Source organism: Glycine soja, chromosome 19 (genome assembly GCF_004193775.1).
Source record: "Glycine soja cultivar W05 chromosome 19, ASM419377v2, whole genome shotgun sequence".
Taxonomy (NCBI): domain Eukaryota; kingdom Viridiplantae; phylum Streptophyta; class Magnoliopsida; order Fabales; family Fabaceae; genus Glycine; species Glycine soja.
The window spans coordinates 28,274,905-28,294,726 of NC_041020.1; the positions used below are offsets into that span (position 1 = coordinate 28,274,905).

The 19,822-nt window shown below is 38.5% G+C and overlaps 2 protein-coding genes across 2 annotated transcripts; one reads left to right on the forward strand and one right to left on the reverse strand.

Moving 5' to 3' along the window:
• Nucleotides 1-873: 873 nt before the first annotated feature.
• On the reverse strand, nt 874-2,105 carry LOC114398686. The gene is made up of 3 exons (XM_028360854.1): nt 1,760-2,105; nt 1,282-1,613; nt 874-1,185 (listed from the first exon to the last, which is right to left on the reverse strand). Exons 1-3 carry the CDS (start codon nt 2,103-2,105, stop codon nt 874-876), a joined length of 990 nt encoding a protein of 329 aa, XP_028216655.1.
• Nucleotides 2,106-16,042: 13,937 nt separating this feature from the next.
• LOC114399580 lies at nt 16,043-16,985 on the forward strand. Its single transcript, XM_028361778.1, has one exon. It carries the CDS (start codon nt 16,246-16,248, stop codon nt 16,624-16,626), a length of 381 nt encoding a protein of 126 aa, XP_028217579.1. The 5' UTR covers nt 16,043-16,245; the 3' UTR covers nt 16,627-16,985.
• Nucleotides 16,986-19,822: the final 2,837 nt, after the last annotated feature.

Here is a 19,822-nt window from a genome sequence, read left to right on the forward strand (position 1 = left end):
ATAATTCAAGAAAAGGAACAAACCAGGCTCGCAATGGAAAGCATGAAACATAAAATTAAAGAGCAAAGTTTAGAGATATTAGGTTGCCTCCTAGGAGCGCTTCTTTAACGTCTTTAGCCAAACGCGGGGTTGTGTTCGAGGCTTTGCCATCTCATCCTCCCTAACTCCCTTGATTGTGAGCAAATCTGATCATGGACCTAAAACCTGTTGGCACCTGCTCTAATGTTTTGACAAAGAAAATGTTAACATGCAAATATGAAAAAGATGCTACGAGATGCTCGTGTCACCTTTCCATTTTCCCCTAGGCTTACCCAAGTTGGCGTGGTGCTGACCATCACCCAAAACGACCCTTCATTCCTTTTCCCTGTTGCAAAATACTTTGATGGTAAGATGAAAATGCATGCATGTTTATGATTGAACGTTAAATGTAATAATTAAATGGGTGTTGTGATTTTTTTTCGTTGTCGTGTTCAATTTTACTTAACGCTTACGGCACCCCTGCTGAACATGCCGAATGGCTCCGAAATACCATTCGTGTGAATAAGCAAGAAAAATGAGAGTGTACGTTCATGCCCAACAGCAATAAAAAGAGCAAAGGATACAACACTGGAGGGGGAGATGAAAATCATTAATCCATATTTATTAATATTGTTTACAAAAATCTTAAGACTTGGAGATCCTAATGAGTCCTTGAGGAGGTCCAAACATTGAGCCTTTGAAATGCCCCAAGTATTACGCGTAATATCGTTTGTCGATGTCGGAATTCACAAGCGAAGGCAGCTCTTCATCATCCGTGTTCGTGAGCAACAACGTTGCTCCTAAGAAAGTCTTCTTTACCACAAAGGGTCCTTCATAGTTTGGGGCCCATTTCCCTCAGTGATCCTTTTGAACTTGCGACACTTTCTTCAGAACAAGATCCCCCTCGCTGAACTTACGCGGGCGCACCCTCTTGTCAAAAGTGTTTTTCACTCTGCTCTGATATAGTCGCCCATGGCTCATGGCAGCCAATCTCTTACCTTCAATAAGATTTAATTGATCAAAGTGTGTCTGGGCCCAATCTACTTCTTCCAATCCTAACTCTACTAGGATTCTTAAAGAAGGAATCTCCACCTTAAACAGGAGCACAACTTCCATCCTGTATACCAAAGAGAACGGGGTTGCCCCAGTAGCTGTGCGTACAGAAGTCTGATAACCATGCAGTGCGAAGGGAAGCATTTCGTGCCAATCCTTGTATGATACAATCATCTTCTGAATAATCTTCTTGATGTTCTTATTGGCAACCTCAATTGCCCCGTTCATCTTGGGCCTATAAGGTGTGGAATTATGGTATTGGATTTTGAAGTCCTCACACATTTCCTTCATCATCTTGTTGTTTAAATTGGTGGCATTATCGGTGATGATCTTTCTGGGTAACCCATATCTGCAAATTATCTCCTTCTTAATGAATCTAATCACCACATTTCTAGTCATGCTAGCATATGAAGCTTCTTCCACCCATTTGGTGAAGTAATCAATGGCGACTAAAATGAAGCGATGCCTGCTTGAAGCCTTGGGTTCGATGGCCCCGATCATGTCTATGCCCCACATTGAGAATGGCCACGGTGCTACAATACCTTCAATGGTACAGGTGGAGCATTAACATTATCAGTGAAGGTCTAGCATTTCCTCACATGAACGCAACAATCATTCTCCATAGTGAGCCAGTAATACCCCGCACTCAGAATCTTTCAGGCCATGGCATGTCCATCGGCATGTGTACCAAAGGATCCCTCATGCACCTCCACTAGCATTTGTTCGGCCTCTTTTGCATCAACACATCGAAGCAACACCATGTCATGGTTTCTTTTGTACAAGACATTCCCACTCAAGAGGAAATTGGTTGCCAATCTCCGAAATGTTCTTTTGTCATTGTCAGAGGCCTCAAGCGGGTATTCCTTATCTTTAATGTATTTCTTGATATCAAAGTACCAAGGTTTACCATCCTCTTCCTCTTCTATCAAACAACAATGTGCAGGCTCAACACGACATCTGAATTCGATGTATGGCAAATCTCCATGTGAGCTCACTTTGAACATGGACGATAGAGTGACAAGGGCGTCAGCCATTTAGTTTTCCTCTCTGGGAATGTGATGAAATGATATGTCATCAAAAAGTTCCATCAATTTCCTGATGTAAGCCTAGTAAGGCACCAACTTGTCGTATTTGGTCTCCTATTCACCTTTCAACTGATGAATGACCAATGTCGTATACTTTGAGCAACTTGACCCTAAGGGTGCATGCCTCGTACTCTGCTATATTGTTCATGCAGTCAAAACACAACCTAGTCGTGAAAGGTATATGTTGTTTATCCGAGGAAACCAACACCACCCCAATCCCATGGCCTAGTGCATTAGACACCCCATCAAACCACACAACCCACTTATCCATATCCTCTTCTTCAACCTCTTTTTCAAATAAGGCCATAATATCATCATTAGGAAATTCTGGATGCATAGGTTGATAATCGCTTATGGGTTGTTGAGCTAGATAATCTGCCAAGGCGCTCCCCTTTATCGTCGTCTGAGTGACAAAGACAATATCAAACTCTAACAATAGAACCTGCCACCGAGCTATCCTCCCAATGAAAGCGGGCTTTTCGAAGATGTACTTGATGGGATCCATTTTGGACACCAACCAAGTAGTGTAACTCAGCATATACTGCCTCAAATGGTAAGCTGCCCACGCCAAGGCACAACACGTCCTCTCTAGCAACGAGTAGTTCATCTCGCATGTTGTAAACTTCTTGCTCAAGTAGTAGATGGCCCGTTCCCTTTTTCCAGATTCATTGTGTTGTCCTAGCACACACCTCATCGACTCATCTAATACTGTCATGTATAGGATAAGAGGTCTTCCGGTCACCGGCGACACGAGCACAGGAGGATTCATCAAACACCATTTAATCCTTTCAAATGCCACTTGACAATCATCGTCCCACTGGACAAACTGATTTTTGCACAATAATTTGAAAAGAGGCTCGCAAGTGGCGGTTAATTGTGATATGAATATCGCTATGTAGTTCAACCTTCCCAAGAAACCTCAGACCTGTTTCTTGGTACGTGGCTCAGGCATCTCGAGGATTGCTTTTACCTTGTATGGATCCACCTCTATTCCTTTCTAGCTAACGACAAAGCCAAGCAATTTTCCAGATTTTACCCCGAACGTACACTTTGCGAGATTCAGCCTTAACCTATATTTACGCAACCACCCGAACAACTTCCGCGAATTAACTAAGTGTTCCTGCTTCGTCCTTGATTTGGTGATCATGTCATCCATGTAGACCTCGATCTCTTTATGCATCATGTCGTGGAATAATGCCACCATGGCCCACTGGTATGTTGCCCCAGTGTTCTTCAGCCCAAATGACATCATCTTGTAGCAGAAGGTTCCCTACAGAGTGATGAAGGTTGTCTTTTCCATATCCTCCAATGTCATCGTTATCTGATTGTAACGCGAAAACCCATCCATGAAAGAGAATCGGGCAAAGCTCATCATGTTATCTACGAGAACATCGATGTGCGGTAAAGGAAAGTTATCCTTTGGACTGGCCCGGTTTAGATCCCGATAGTCCACGTACATTCGCACCTTCTCATCCTTTTTGGGGACCGGCACGATATTGGCAACCCATTCTAGGTACCGAGAAATGGCCAAGAAATAGGCGTTGAATTTCTTCTTTACTTCCTCCTTTATCTTTAGGGACATCTCAGGTTTCATTCTCCTTAATTTTTGCTTTATCGGGGAGCACTCGGGATTTAGAGGTAGCTTGTGCTGCACAATTTCCGAGCTCAAACCAGGCATATCCTAGTAAGACCAAGCGAAGATGTCTTGGTAGTCTCGCAATAGAGTCATTAACTCATCTTGGATGTTCGTGGACATACAAGTGCCGACCTTGACCTCCTTTTTCTCTCCACCAATGCCTAAATTCACTACCTCTGTCACTTCTCGGTGCTGCTTCACCTTTCTTTCTTCTTACTCCACCATTCTCCTCAAATCCGAGGGAAGTTCCCAATCCTCATTTTCTTCCTTCTCGACTTGATTTACTAGTTACTCAAAGTCAACATTCGGGTCCTCGGTATCACTACTTTCACAGGACTCATTGTTGGATCAGTGTCAAATCATTTAATCACAACGAAAATAAATACACAGAAGAATGAAATGGACGAAAGTGCAAGAGGGAACATGTCAATAAAAGGGTTGTATATTTATAATTTCAGGAACATTTAAAGAAAAGGTATGCCCAATAAAAGCAAACCCTAAAGCCTAGGCCCAACAATAGGGTTCAAACTATTGGATTACATTGGATTTGACACCGAAATCTCGGGTCGCTCCATGATCTTCCAATTCTTCAATTCAAAACCTGGGGAGCACGGGTGCACCCAACTTGGCTGCTCTTGGTTGGTTCCTTCGTCTAGCACAACAACTTGATTCTCATGCATCCATCCCGCGCTGACAAAGCTTTTGCTAATGTGGCAGATAGGGACCCTCTCCATCTGTGGTCCCCGCCCTTGTAAATTGGCTAGGCTTCTTTCTTTCCTTTCTAAGGCGACCCTTTTCTTGTCAGCATGTGTAGGCTCATAACCCAAACCAAACCTCCCATGGTTTTCAATGAACTTCACAAGCTTGCCATGCCATCACCATTCCGGGCTCATACCCATCCCTTAACATGACTCATACCACCATCAAGGAGGCACCAGATAAACGTGGTTGCACCAGAGGAGCCTCCACATAAGCATTGTTCATAATTTCTAGTGCTTGCAAATATGTTTCCAATGAATCCTCCACAACTTCCACATAGGGTGTAGAGGATGGACAACTCACTAGTATATCTTCTTCACCCGACACTATAACCATTTGTCCTTCCACCACAAACATCAATTTCTGGTGCAACATTGACGGGACCACCCCAACAAAATGGATCCAAGGTCGACCTAGCAAGCAACTGTAGGCGGGGTTTATGTCCATTACTTGGAAAGTTTATCTGGCATGTGTGTGGCCTAATTTGAATCGAGAGATCCATCTCTCCTCTCACGTCACCCCGGATACCATCAAAAGCTTTTACCACCATGGAGCTTGGCCTCATGTATGACGCATCAAATAGCAGCTTATCCAATGTAGTTTTAGGCATGACATTGAGGGAAGAGTCATTGTCAATGACTACCTTGGCCACTATGTGGTCCATGCATTTGACAGACACGTGCAGAGCCTTGTTGTGTCCCATGCCCTTAACTGGTATCTCCTCATCGGCAAAAGTCAGGTAATTGTTGGTAGTGATGTTGTTGACTATTCCCCCGAAGCCCTCCACTGATATGTCTTACGCTACATGGGCTTCATTTAAAATTTTGACCAACACCGCCCGATGAGGCTCGGAATTCATGAGTAGCCCTAATAGAGAGATCTTGGCTAGAGTTTTGTTCAACTTCTCAATCACTTTGAATTCACTCTGTTGAATGATTCATAGAAATTCAGTCGCCTCCTCAGCTGATACCTCTCTCTTGCTAAAGTCGTCCCCTTCCTCTGCAATTTTTCCAATAGGGGCCTCATCATTCACGGTCGAGCCTATCTTCTCCCTCTCGCCTATATCCGCGTTCACCTTCCCCTTGTCTTTTGACCTTGCCGATAGTTCGGGAAGAGAGAAAATACGTCCACTACGAGTCATGCCACTCGTACCGGAAATGTTTGTAATCTTAGCAGATGGCATGTCATTCCCAACACGTATAACAGACGCGTCCTGCCTTTCGTCGGCCCCTGTACACCATATTTCCATGGTACCGCCTTATCACTCTTGCAAGGTAAGGGTGCTAGTGTCTTTGCTATAAAGGGATGGAAACCTCGGGGTACCTGAGTGGTAATATCCCTGGTGAAATGAAACACCAAAGGTTTAGGCATGCTTGGGTTTCTGTCCCCCGACTACATGCATACCTCTCCTTCCTCCTTCTTTGCACTGCAAATTTCAATTTTCCCTCTGCTTATCATTCCCTACAGCAGCTCCTCAGCTATTGGGCATGTTTCCACATCGTGTGACCCCCCTAGATGCATCAAGCACGAATCCCTTTGTTACCATCAAGGTCAATTACACCGACCTCACACAATGCTTCCAATATGAACTGCCTGGAAGTCGACACATCCCCTATCTACTTTAGCTCTTGAGGCTTCCATTCTTCCACTACATTCACCATCGAGCCTCCATGATTGGCAAGTGGATTAGTCCTCACATTTGGACTATCCTCTTGAAATGTCAGCCATCCAACATCAATCAAGCTTTGTACGTAGTGCTTAAAGGCTACACATTGCTCAACAGAGTGCCCCGAGACGCCGCCATGATAGGCGCATATGGCGTTAGGATTGTACCATCAACGAAATGGAGGTTGATAGACTTTTCTCGGGCTCACCACAGTCATTTGGTTGCTAAGCAAGAATGGTAGCAAGTCGACATACGACATTGGTATTGGGGTGAACTCTGTGGGTTTTCTTTCTGGGAAATTCCTCCTTGGGTTGGTGTTTGTATTGGGGTTGGGATTTACACTTGGTTTGGGCTGTGCAGGGAATGGATTTTGTGGGTGATGTTGGGGAGGTCCTTGTGGTTGATTGGGCATGCTCGATCGGATAGGTGTCGGGCAGGGGGGAGATCTGATATTGGTCAAGTAATTGTATTGGTGTGGTGGATATTGGTACATGGGGTTATGAGGGGTTTGTTGGGAATTTGGCCATGTGGGTGTTGTGGTTACGACATGGGCATCTCCCTCTTTTTTCTTTGCCCCACCTATTCCAATCCTCCTATTGCCAGCACTTGTTGAAGCGGCATAATTGAATTTTCCCCTTCTTAGGCCTACTTCGATCTTTTCGCCCATAAATACCAGGTCCACAAAACTCGAGGGCATGTATCCCACCATCTTCTCATAGTAGAACACAGGTAAAGTGTCTACTATCATTGTGATCATTTCCATCTCCATCATTGGGGGCACTACCTGAGCTGCCAGATCCTTCCACCTCTGGGCATATTCTTTGAAGGATTCATGCTCCCTTTTGCACATGTTCTGCAACTGCATTCTATTCGAAGCCATGTCAGAGATATACTAGTATTTCCTAATGAAGGCAGCCATTAGGTCTTTCCAGGAACGAATCCAGAAAGATTCCAGATTAGTGTACCATGTGATAGCTGCCCCAGCCAAACTCTCTTGAAAAATATGCATCAAGAGTTTCTCATCCTTCGTGTACGCCCCCATCTTCCAGCAGTACATCTTCAGGTGGTTCTTGGGGAAAGTGGTCCCCTTGTATTTGTCAAAGTCTGGCACTTTGAACTTTGGAGGAATGATGATGTCAGGTACTAGGTATAGTTCCGCCATGTCGGCAAAAGGGTAGTCTCCACCGCCTTCAATGGTCCTTAGCCTTTCTTCTATGTGCTCGAGATTTTCCCTTTCCACCATGGCAGGAGGCAATCTTCCCACCGAAAAATGTAAGGGTTGTAGTTGTGGTTGTGGGTGATACTGAGGGTCCCCTAAGGTGTTCAGTTGGGGTATGCCACCAAATGCTTGCCCCTCGGTGGCATATCCGAGGTAAGGCTTGAAGTCAGCCAGAGTGTGGTCTCGGGGTACTTCATGCGTCTCCCCCATGGGTTAAGCGACATGCGCATGCCCAGACTGAGGTTGTTGGCTCTCGAGGGGTATAGGAGTGGAGTGGTCAACATTCTCATCATGCCCATGTACAACATTGGATGGTGCATAGTTGGGAGGCAGGCCATATTGTGGGAAAGGATGCTTGCTCTGGACCTACACAAAATGGGGGCCGCCCGTATTTCCCAATGCTTCGCCTCCCTGACCTACCATGTCTGGGACTGGACGACTTACTTGATTCATACCAGATGGGTGAGTCGGATCTACCTCAATGGCGGAACTTGTAGCGATGACACAACCACGTTGACCTCCATCATTTTCCTCATGCTCATCATGGCCTCCATCATGGTGGTCATTTGGTCTTTCATGGCCTCCATGTTGGCCTTTATCTATTCATGAACTTCCTCTATCTCGCTCATGATTCTAGCCTTGGCACGTGTTTAGTAAGGGTGTCGTAAAGCGCGTTCGTCCTTTTTGGTTACTATTATTACTTTTTTATGATGACTATGACTGCTAAAAACAAAATGCAATGAGTAATGCAACAACTGAATAAACGTGAATGCATGACAATGATAAGTCGCTGAAATATTGAATTCACACAGGACATTCCGTAGAACATAGGGTCAAATCAAATCCTATTTTCATTAAAACAACATGGTTCATCACATCTTGTTAGAGTCAAAGTATAAATACAACACAGACGCCTCAACGATTCCTAATAATGTAGGTCATTAGTTCGACCATATGTTGGCAGTAATCAAAAAGACCGTGAAGTTCATCGGGAGCAGAGTACGTGTCAGCCACTGCCTTGGCTCTGGCTAACAACCTTGGAAGCTCTTGACTTTCATTTAGAGTGAGAGCAAATCTATTCATCCATTTCATGGCTTCCTTGTGCAATAGCTCTATCACCCCTTCTCTCGCTTCCTTTTCAATCTACAAAGCCAATACCTTTGCCTGTTCATCCTCCAGTATTTGCCCGTGACTAGCAGCTAGGTTCACCTTCTCCTTATATTGATAAATGATTATCAACATATTCTCTTCTATTTTGCTCAACTGCTCTGTCAAACTTCTCTTCGACCTCTGACAACTCTTCAATTTATCCTCTAACACCATGCTTTCCATCCTTGATTTGTCCCTCTCGGCCTTTCTAAGTTTGAGCTCATTACTGCTGCCCCACAAAGCCCATCGGAACTTGTTCCTACTCCACTCTTCCTTTTGGGCCTTTTTTGTTTTTCGCTCTAGCGCTTCAGCCGTGGTCATGTTGATATCTTTCAGCTCATCACATTCTTTCCTGACCCTAGTGACCGCCACCTTTAGCTTCTCTATTACTATTCTCGTTCTTTCGAGCTCAGCTTTCAAAGCTCGCACTTCTTCACTCTTCTCAGGAATTTCAGCCTCTTCCCCACTCAAGCCTTTTAGCTTTGGGAGCCAAGTTATCCCTTGCGTTCTAGACTTCAACCATTTTGATAGCCGCCTATGATTCCATTGCTACCTCCCCTAAGCTCCTTATCTTTTCTTTCCACTTTATTCCACGCTTTACGGACTCTCTGAAGTATCTTCGCATTAGTTTCACTGAAACCTCGCACAATGATTTCCTCCGATGGCGCACCTCTCATAGGGTAGCCTAACTATCTTATGGTCAGCACGAGATTATAATTAATACAACCTCATGTCCCTATCAAGGGGACATTCGAGAATCCTTCACATGAGCATAACACTCCTGCCCCTCCTTCTTTCCACTGTGGGAACCAACTAATGGACGTTCCCATCATGCCTGCCAAGAGTTCTTCCTAGTTTGCTTTACCCTTTTCGAAGCATATACGATGACCTTGTAGGGGACAGACATATCTACCTTCATGATGAAAAATGTGGGATACCAACCATACATAAAGATCAGACGTACAATAGATAATTCTTGCACTGCTCTTCTCGCATCTCAAGTTGAATGTATCATATGCATCCGCCAAAATTGCGATGAACGGGTTTTCCTTGCTGTGGTGATAAGCAATAAAGGCGTTAATTGCCGCTAGATCCACCAACCCGTCTATATTCGGGAATAGTACCGTCCCAATCACTAGCAGAGCTAATAAGTCGATGCTGCCTACTCTCCTCGGCTGGCCAGAGCTTCCGCCTTCTCCTCCAAGCGCTTCCTTGGTATCCCTGCCACCCCATTCCTATCTTGCTTCACTCGATCTAACTCTTGTTCCGAGATCTTGACCATTTTTTCTATTCTTGCCATAGAAGGATAAAATCTGGATAAAAGGTATGACTTCCTTCCCCCTAGCGGGCATCCTAAGATCCCTTTGAACTCCTCTATGGTTGGTGCTAACTGAAAGTCCCCAAAAGTTAAGCATCTGAGTGATTGGTCGTAGTATTGAGTGAAAGATGCGATGGCTTCAACGGACACTTCCATCATCACTAGATCCTAGATCTTCCTATATACCTTGCTGAAGGCTTGACGTTGAACTTGACCCATCCGTTGCCCCAGTTTTTGCAAGCTGGCTAGCTCTAGATTCTTGACTTTGACATGATAGAATCTCTTTTTAAAAGATGGCGCTTGGTCCGACCCCATGTTTGCGAGAATGAAAATTCTGATGACCAATACTTCAACACCCTATCATAGAGGAGATATGATGAATGCATCAGGGTATGGTTATGCTATGCATGACAAACGTATTTATCAATCGACACAATATGCCCGAAAGACTATCTTTTCTTATCCATAATGCATTGGGCATCATGGTTTGTTTGTAGTTATTACCATGGTACCCAATGCATGCAACTAAGAAAGCAGTACAGACTTTCGTGCTTTATTATGACTTTGAACACGAAAAGGAATGCAAGGCATGAGTGACTACATGGCCGAGGTATACATGAGTGAACATAGTGACTAACGACAATAGAAGATGCGGGGTTGGTAGCACAAAGAAAACATGTTAAACGAATGAGCATGATAACGTAATGACTTAATGCAAAATGCCACGTGTGAACATAATAACATGGTAAACACACGAATGATGTATACTATTACGACGTTATAAAGATATGCATGACTAAATCAAGGAAACAAGACATAGTGAGTTTGTTTCGTGTCCCTAGTTTAGGATCCTAATGGAGGGGATCAAAAGTTCTCTATCCGGTGATAACTCCCAAGGCTGGTCGTATGTAACTTTCAAAGGCTTCTAGAGATATCATCCTCTTTGGTAAAAACATTGTGGCGGTAGGGACTACCAGCGACAATGAATCATCAAAAGAGGAAAACTCTAGATAAGGCTTCACTGTTATCAAGCGAGTTGGTGACCCAGCATGACCACAGATCGACCTCCACTTCCTATGTCTCACACAGACCCGGGTATAGGGTATAATACCTCAATGTGTATGCAAAGGTGTAGGTGCCATGTGTGCATAGAACAAACAAATACTTCTAACTATGAATATAATAAATAGACAAACACACCAAACACGATATCATAGCAAAAGGTTATATACAAATATGGACAAAACAAAATATAAAAGAGAAAAGGGAACCTAAACAAGGAAAAAGTCACGATAAAAATGCACACCAATCGAATGGCTTAACTCTCTAACAAAGTCCCCAGTGGAGTCACCATCTGTCGCAACCTACCCTTCGACGGGAGGGCGAGGCGAAAAACAAAGGTGCGTCTTTCCAAAAAGAAAAAATGTGCAGGAGTTGCTACCAATGTTTATTTGAGGAAAACATTAGAAAAACCAAAAAGAGAGGTCTGCAAATTTTGAAAATAAGGGTTTGGGAGTTGTTTACGCATAGGAAAGGTATTAGCACCCCATGCGCCCGTCACAAGGGACGGCAACTTTTAATCGAGTGTGCGTAACGTGACTTCAAGATTATTTATTTCCCTTTTATATTTTTTTATTTTTTTGGGGTCGACAAGGGTGTTACCCTTGCTCCTACGTATCCTCAGGGCAATGAGGAATTCAGACCTACATAGTTCTTTAAAGTGAGAAAGTTTGTGTCAATTTTTTTTTTTATGCTTTTGAAAGGTTCACTTTTAATTAATAAGAACAAAAGATGGTTGTTAAAGCGTTGGACCTTGAACGATCTCAAGTGACTTTGATGGAGAGAAAATCAGTTATGCGTTGGTTTTATTAACTTTCAATGTCTTTAAAAGACAACTTTATGGTGCTAATGATCGGTTAAGGTTAAACTTTACAAAAAAAAATGAGATTTACTGATGATAGAAGGAGAGGATGAATACGCACAAAACAACAAGGGGTACCCCTAAGGGTGCATAGATCACATTCAAATCTTAAAAACAAAACTAACCAACGTTCACACGAAGAACACCGAATGAAGAATGATGTAGAGATTGATCACAGTCGCGATTTGGCAACGCCTCGACTTTGTTTCCTCTTCTTTCTTCTTCTTCTCTTTTATTTCTCTCAATTTCCTTCACTCCTCAATGCTGGAACCCCCTCCTCAGTCTCCCCTTCACGCCTATTTATAGAAAAAGGGGCACTTGGGACAATGGCAGCTCGCCCAGGTGAGCTAAGGCTTAGTCCTGAAGTAACTGGCTCGCCCAGGAGAGCTGGTTCCTTCACCTTGAAGTCATTTGGGGACCCAGGCGAGCCAGAGGCTAGCCTAGGCGAGCTAGGGTCCAGGAAAGTCAATGAAAAGACCCTTTTGCCCCTCCTTTTTGGTATCTTTCGCATTCTTGATCAAAACATTGAACGATCTTTCGTCTTGTGCGGTAACTAGTGTCGAACAACGCAGTTCGGCTAGAGAGAATCAAAACATCAATGAATGATAGTCCCTGAACGAAATTAGGGTCTGACACACATGTCAGGGTGGACGTTGCTAAGGTTGGCTCCTAGACTTCACACATCGGACTGAGAGTGGCCTTTGCTAGGAGGACAAGAGGGGTGACCTGCAAAACAACTGACTTTGACACTTAAGTAAGTATATGAGTTAGAAGAGTATGAATGAGATGATGTATGAACGAGTATGCAAGCTGGTGTGCATGTGTGTTTGAGGGTAGAGAGTAGGAGAGAACTTGGTACTTATAGTGTGTAGAGGAAGTTGCAGGTCCTTGTTTGTAGGGGTTGTTAAAACCCTTGCTGATAATTCCCAACTTGTAGATAATAGTCAGTCACTTATCAACAAAGTTAGAGATAGCTTAGAGATAAAAACTAGTAGATAATTGTTACTTATAGATAATGTGTAACTTTGTAGATAATTAAATATCTGCCAAGAGATAAAGGGATAAATAATTAGAGGTTAGAGATAACATGTCGGATGGGGAGCCTAGTTGCTAAGGATTGGGTGCCCGTGCTCCTGTATCAGGACTGACATGAAAGGTTGACGTGTGTCTTGAAGTGTCACATGTATTTTGTGGACCTAATTTTAAATATAAGAAGAAAAAAAACACTTGTTCTCAAATATATGAAAATTTTAATTAATTTTATCTTATTTAACATTATTATCTCTAAAATATCTTTCATTTAATTAAGATTTTAGTTCTAATAATTTTTTAATTTTATTATATCAAGTTACATGAAAAGTAAGTTGAGAAAAAAATAATTTTTAATTAAAATTAATACAATTAGATGTGATTCACTATTTTTTAGTCAACTTAATTACTTAAGTGCATGCATAAAGAAGAGGCATTAAAGGATCCAATAACCTTGTTATTTATTTTTAAATTTTTTTATATTGAGGAGGGGCAAGCCACCAAAATGACAACTTATTTTTAGCAAAAATATCTAATGTGTTTCTAGTTCTAGAACCTATAACTTTCTGCTGAAGTAATAGCATCGAGTCAGTGATAATTTTAGTACTTATACATAGTACCAAAACATTTTATTAGTACAAAACACTTGAATTCATGTGGGTGTTGTTGTTGTTCTATTGATAAATTAATAAAAAAAAATAAAAAATCTAAGTTATTGATATGAAACAGAAATAAATCCATGTCATTCGTGCGTTATGTTTATTATATTACAAAAAGTTTGTAAAAAGAATAGCAATTTTGGATTTTTTTTTTTAGTTATCTAGCAAATTATCAAATTGAAAATAGGCCATCAACCTTGAATGTTAATCAAAGTGAAATCAGACTTAGATTCTTTAAAAATGTCTTTAAGTTCAAGTTTTTTAGATACGAAAAATATAATTGTGAGAAAAAACTGTATTAAAAGTAGTCACTCAAATTTTTTTAGTGAAGATTGATAGTTAATAACCTCAATAAATACTTCACACTTATAACAACATAAAAATAAAAATAATAAATATGTATAAATGTGTTTGCCTACTAGTGTTTTTTTAATAAATAAATATTAGGTTAAATTAGTATTTTGGTTCTCTAATTTATTATTTAGGTTTAATTTGATCTTTTAATTTTTTTTTGGTTTAATGTGGTTTTTTAATTTTTAAAATTGGTTGAATTTGATCATCTACTTTTTTTTGTTTAATTTGATCCTTTAATTTTTAAAATCAATTTATTTTTTTTTTTAAAAAATGCATTTTGTTGTTGTTTTGAACCGTCACAAAATATGATTTCTTATAATTTAGACTAAAGGAGCAAATTGATTTTAAAAAAATTAAAAGATTAAATTATAAAAAAAATTAAAGGATAAAATTGAACCTAAATAATAAATTAAAGAAATAAAATACTAATTTAACCTAAATATTATATTACAAATAAATGAGCCAATAACAACTTTGAGTTTTTTTTTTCTTGGTAATAGCTGGACGATGAGGCAAATAGATTCCATATGGAAGAGATTGCAACATTAGACAATCAGATAAAAAGTTTTTTCAGAAAGGTTAGCATTGGATGTTAATTAATTAATCCGGAAGCACCTCAAGATTGTGTCATTGTTCTAGTCTCAAGGATAGTAACGTGTTTAGAGATCCTTGAATCCAATGATAGCCACTTAATACAGTCTCATTCCACACATTGTTCTGATACCTTGGTTTTGGTTGCATCATGTGCTTTGACAACTTGAATCTTTATGTTATTTTTAGAGGACTTTAATTTTTATGTTTTAATTTTTGTTCAATTTGATTTTTTACATTTTAAAATTTTTATTTTAGTTCTTAATGATTTTGAATAATTTTAAATTAGTCCTTGTCATCAATTTATCAATTTTTAAACATGATGTAACAAACACAAATATACAAATAGAGATTCTGGAGACAATAACTTTATTTATTCATATTTATTATTTAAAATCGATATTTTACTAACGTTAGAGTATTTTTCATACCTATTTTCACTCAAGAAGTCATCATGTCAAGTACTGAAGAAGGGCATATAGACACTAAAAAAAGGGAAAAAATATCCGACAATCTTTAGGCACGGATATAATCGAATTACATATTTTAAAAAAATTATACATTAAGAAATTAATTCAAACTATAAGTACTTATTATTAATTCAAACTATAATCGAATTACATATTTAAAAAAATTTATTATTAGACACATATTAAAAATTATTTATATTTTTATTAAGGTTTAATTACTTATTTAGTTTCTATAGTTTTTAAACTTATTTATTTTAGTCTCTATCGTTAATAAGTTGATTTTTTAGTTTCTAAAATCTACATTTTAATTCCCAAACAATTTCAACTGTTAAAATTATTTAACTAATGAAGTTAAAAAAATTTTAATAACATTGATATTTTAGGAATTAAAATGTAAATTGCAGGAATTAAAAAATATACTTATTAAATTTCAAAAATTAAAAAATTCACTTATTAAATATAAGAATTAAAAGGAATAAGTTTAAAAACTATAAAAACTAAATGGATAATTAAATCTTAATTAAATAACTTTTTGAATCAACATTTTCATTAAATAATAGACATGTGTCGATAATAAAAGTTAAATATAACTTATTAACGTTTATATCAAAATAGGATTGATGGGAGTGGAAAGAAGAGAGAAGAATGAACGAAAAAAAAGAAAAAGAAAAAATAAAATATGATCAGTGATATAATAAAAAGGAAAAGAGAAATAAAAAAATAGTATTTAAAAATTATATTTTTATAGCATTTTCAGTTTTAAAATAGAATGATGACATGAGCAATAGAAGAGGAGTAACACAAGAGAGGTACATTGTTAGTGACATGTTTTTTTATATTCTCTTTTTAAGATTTTTGATGTTTGATTATAATTAATTGGAAATCATTACTTTTTAGGTTTTGTTTTTCATTTAATAATTTTTTTTCATGATTATATTAAATAAAAAGTAAAACTTATCAAAATTAATAATTTTTTAATAAATTCAAAAAAAGTCTGAGTAAAATTGAGAGTAAGAACGCGAGAGAGAGTACACTGTTAGCATTTCTCGCTACATCATTGAATAGAGAGAAGTTTATTACACTAGAAAATATGGATACACTCACCAACCTGACGTTGCATTTAATTCACTCAACAGCTTCTCCAGACACTCTCCCTTCTTCCAACCCACCATTGCGCTTTCACCCTGTCAATATCATTCTTCACAATTTAGAAAACCAACTACTAAAAAAAAAGCAAACCCTCCCAAGAGAAGATAAACACCAGCTAGCACATTCTCTCTCTCATAATTCTCTTCTCTCTTTAGTTTTTGTTGTCCTAATGAGTTGTTTTACTCCTGAAAAACCCACCATGTCTACTCTCCAAATGGTTCCTCTTGGCAAGCTTCGTTACCAAAGGCTAAGGCATGAAAAAGGGTGGGATGGTGAAAGGGAAAGGAGGCCAAGGAGCTGGTTTAGGTTCAGAAGGGTTCCCATTAGGAGAAGGCTCAGACTCAAAATTTCAAGCTTGAGAAGACTTTGGAGGAAAAGGGCTAGGCTGGTTTCTTCCATGAGAATTTCATATGCCAAAGTGTTGAAAAGATTCAAGGAAGGTCAAGTCCATTTTGGTGACCTTTTTGCTGGGAACTACTTGTTCATGCATGTCAACCCTGCCTCACTCAAGTGCCTTGAAAGGGATTTGTCCCTCTCAAAAATTGCATAGAGCCTTTATTGTGTTGTTAATTTGGTATGTATCATTCATTGTTCATATATATGTGTTGTGCAAAGCAGCTAGGTAGCTAAGCCTTGTTTTTTTTTTCTATCTTATGTTTTTAGATTGCCTTGTTTACAACATCAACAGTTTTGTCTCTAATCTGCTTACCAGATTAGAAAAAATTGTTGGATTTAAGAGAAGCATGATTATTTAAAATTGGGACAATGAATCTTCTTCTCCTTATGCTAGCGGCTTTGTATATTTTGTTAACATCAAATTCTGTCAACTCAAGATGTTTGCCTCACGGTAATTATAATTAATTGGTACATTAATAATATCGTATATGTGTGTACCATTAATTATTGTAATTTTCATTGTGACGTATTATAATTTTGTAATGCATCAAGCACTTTTCTTTCTAATTTTTTCTTTCTTTCTTTCTTCAGGATATATAGTACTAGAGTTATTTTCGTTCGTTCTAGACCTGATTGCAGGGGATAAATAAGTTTATTCACTTGGGGAAAAAAAAGTCAGTTCACGATAAGATCTGACACCATTTGTTTAAACTAATGATAACCTAGAAACATGCAGATTGTGAGATTTCGTAAAGGGAATCCTGAAGGAAATATTTTCTCTTCACTTATTATATATCTCTGTATTTCTTTTTATAAAGGATGAAGAATTTTCAGTAGAAATTGTAAAATAATAAGGAACATGGATTCTAGAATATGTCTTAATGTTGATGATTTTCTCATTTACCAAATAACCGTAGTTCGTAAAATACACAGGCACACCAATCCAATTCACATAGAAAGCAAATAAAACAGAAAAACAAGCCTTGCCAGCGTCAAACATAAGTGCCTAAAGAAGATGCAATGAAGGATCTAAAATCCTTGTGATTTTCTGCAAAAATATCCAAGGCGCTTCTAGATCTGGATCAAACTAATTTCCAATGTAGGAGAATTTTAAATTGCAGTCATCGACTCATCACGAGCTTTAATGGTTTGGAAAATAATGGACAAGCGTGACTGACTAATTTGATTGCAATTGTGGAAATTTGAGATTTTTTTTTCTTCTTGTGAGTAATTATAAATGTTGTAATTGTTTTCTTCAAAAGAAGGTTTTTCTTTTAATTTATTTTTATCAATATGTAATGAGTTTGGATTTTGGATTCTTAAATAAGGTTTTGGTTACGACGTCACTTTTCGTAAGAAACTAGTTATCAACAAGATGACTAAAAAAGAGTTTCAAAGTTGCTAAATACTCGTCAATGTCAGTAAAAAAAACAAAAATCTTTAAAAAGCCGTGTACGGTAAGTCCATAGCTTACTTAAAGGGTGATTTTTATTACATAGTGATGATACCATCTAATTGATATGAACGTGTCATGGCCTTTTTGTATCAAATATCTTTTGCAATGGATATATATAAGGTAAGATTTATTGACTAAAGCAAGAGATAAAAGAATTAAAGAGTTTTTAAATATTAGTCATGGTGCTACAAAGCCAAACTAGAGCCCAAGCAAACAGGGGTGGAGCTTTTAAGGGACATGCCCCAAAGTTTTTGAAAATTATAGGCATATATGGTTCTCTTGTTCGGGGTGATAAGTGTTGAATTTTACTTTTTATTATTTTGAAGGAAGAAGCGGTGGATGATTTGATGTTGTTAACCACTGTTGATCAGAATGAGGCATCAAGTATATGTTAGAAATTGTGAGAAGATAATTTGGATTATGATAAACATCATACATAAATTTTTATGTTGAATCGTCAAGAATATATAAAAAAAAAAAATTATCGTGGAAATGTATCAATATCCATGAATGATCATAAGAGGAAGAAATAATTGGGTTTAATGATCTTCTAAGTCTCTACGCACAATCCCTTTTAATCTTCTCTAGTGATGAGATGTTAGAAAAGAAAATTGATTCATATGACTTAGGACCACCCTTTTTTATAATAGTTAAGTACTCTTTCATGAAGAGTCGTGTATTTTCATCCTTATACTCATCCACAAAGAGTTTTAACTATTAAGTATTTCTTATTTCTATTTCACCCATCATAATAACAAAAATAAGATTTATGGTATCTACACATTATATATAGTTGACCACACCAAATGAGATGTTATATATCCCAATAAATTTATCCTTATAAGATCACTTTCATAAGGACAATAAAATCTTATAGATAGCATTAATACATAATTTAATATTATATGTAGACTCACATATTAAAAATATCTAACAATCTCTCACTTAAGTCACTTGTATCTTTATTCATGTATTATAAAAATAACTTTATGAGCTCAAAATTATTATATTTACTGAATAACATCTTCAATCAATCTCATCCATTAATTATATTAATATAGGATCAAAGTGACTTTTGTTATCTTTATTAATATAACTAAGTCCATCAATGGTCACATATACAATATAACCAATTACATAGATCAAGTGTGGATGTGTAGCATGAAAATTACATGTAATGTGATCAAACATGTCTATTTACAACTAGTCCTACTTTAATTACTTTAGTGAGACCGTTACTATATTATAATCTAACAGAGTGAAGCATAATATCCGGAAACTAAATAACTTTATTTCTAATAAGCTAAATATCATAAAGCATAAGCATCTTACATTAAAACAAAACAAAATTCAAACTCCCATTATACTAAAATATCTAGAGCTGTCAAAACGGGTCCTAACCAGCAGGCCAACCCGGCCCACCACGGGTTGGGCTAGAAAAGCTAACAAATTTCACAAGTGGCTCAAAAAAGAAACCCGTCCCACCTAAGATCCGATCCACTCGAGCTGAACCTCTGGTGGGCTAGGTAGACTCACCAACCCACCTAAGTAAACCTAATTCTAAGAGTGAACAAACAATACACACAAGTTTTAGTTACATACTTAGTTACTTACACAAACACAATTATGAGTCTATGACTCCCACTTGACCATTCTCCCTCTCTATGACTCCGTCGAGGACACCTCGAACCTTAGTCCTCACACACGTGGCAGCACCAACGATACACCCACACTCGGCTACTCTCCCTCTTTGTCACTTCGCTCTCGAGCTCGACGCCTCTCGCCTCGACCCACTCTTTGTTGAGACTCGAGTCCCACTCCCTGTCGCAACCATGATCCACTATCTTTCGCAACCCACTCACAAGTCTCAAACATAGCTCACTGCCACGACCTT

Coding starts and splice junctions, on each gene's coding strand:
- LOC114398686 (XM_028360854.1), bottom strand. CDS start 2,105: ATGGCTGACGCCCTTGTCACTCTATCGTCCATGTTCAAAGTGAGCTCA. Junction 1,614..1,759: donor GGTGCATGAGGGATCCTTTG/GTACACATGCCG, acceptor GTACCATTGAAG/GTATTGTAGCACCGTGGCCA. Junction 1,186..1,281: donor AGATGAACGGGGCAATTGAG/GTTGCCAATAAG, acceptor CATGGTTATCAG/ACTTCTGTACGCACAGCTAC.
- LOC114399580 (XM_028361778.1), top strand. CDS start 16,246: ATGAGTTGTTTTACTCCTGAAAAACCCACCATGTCTACTCTCCAAATG.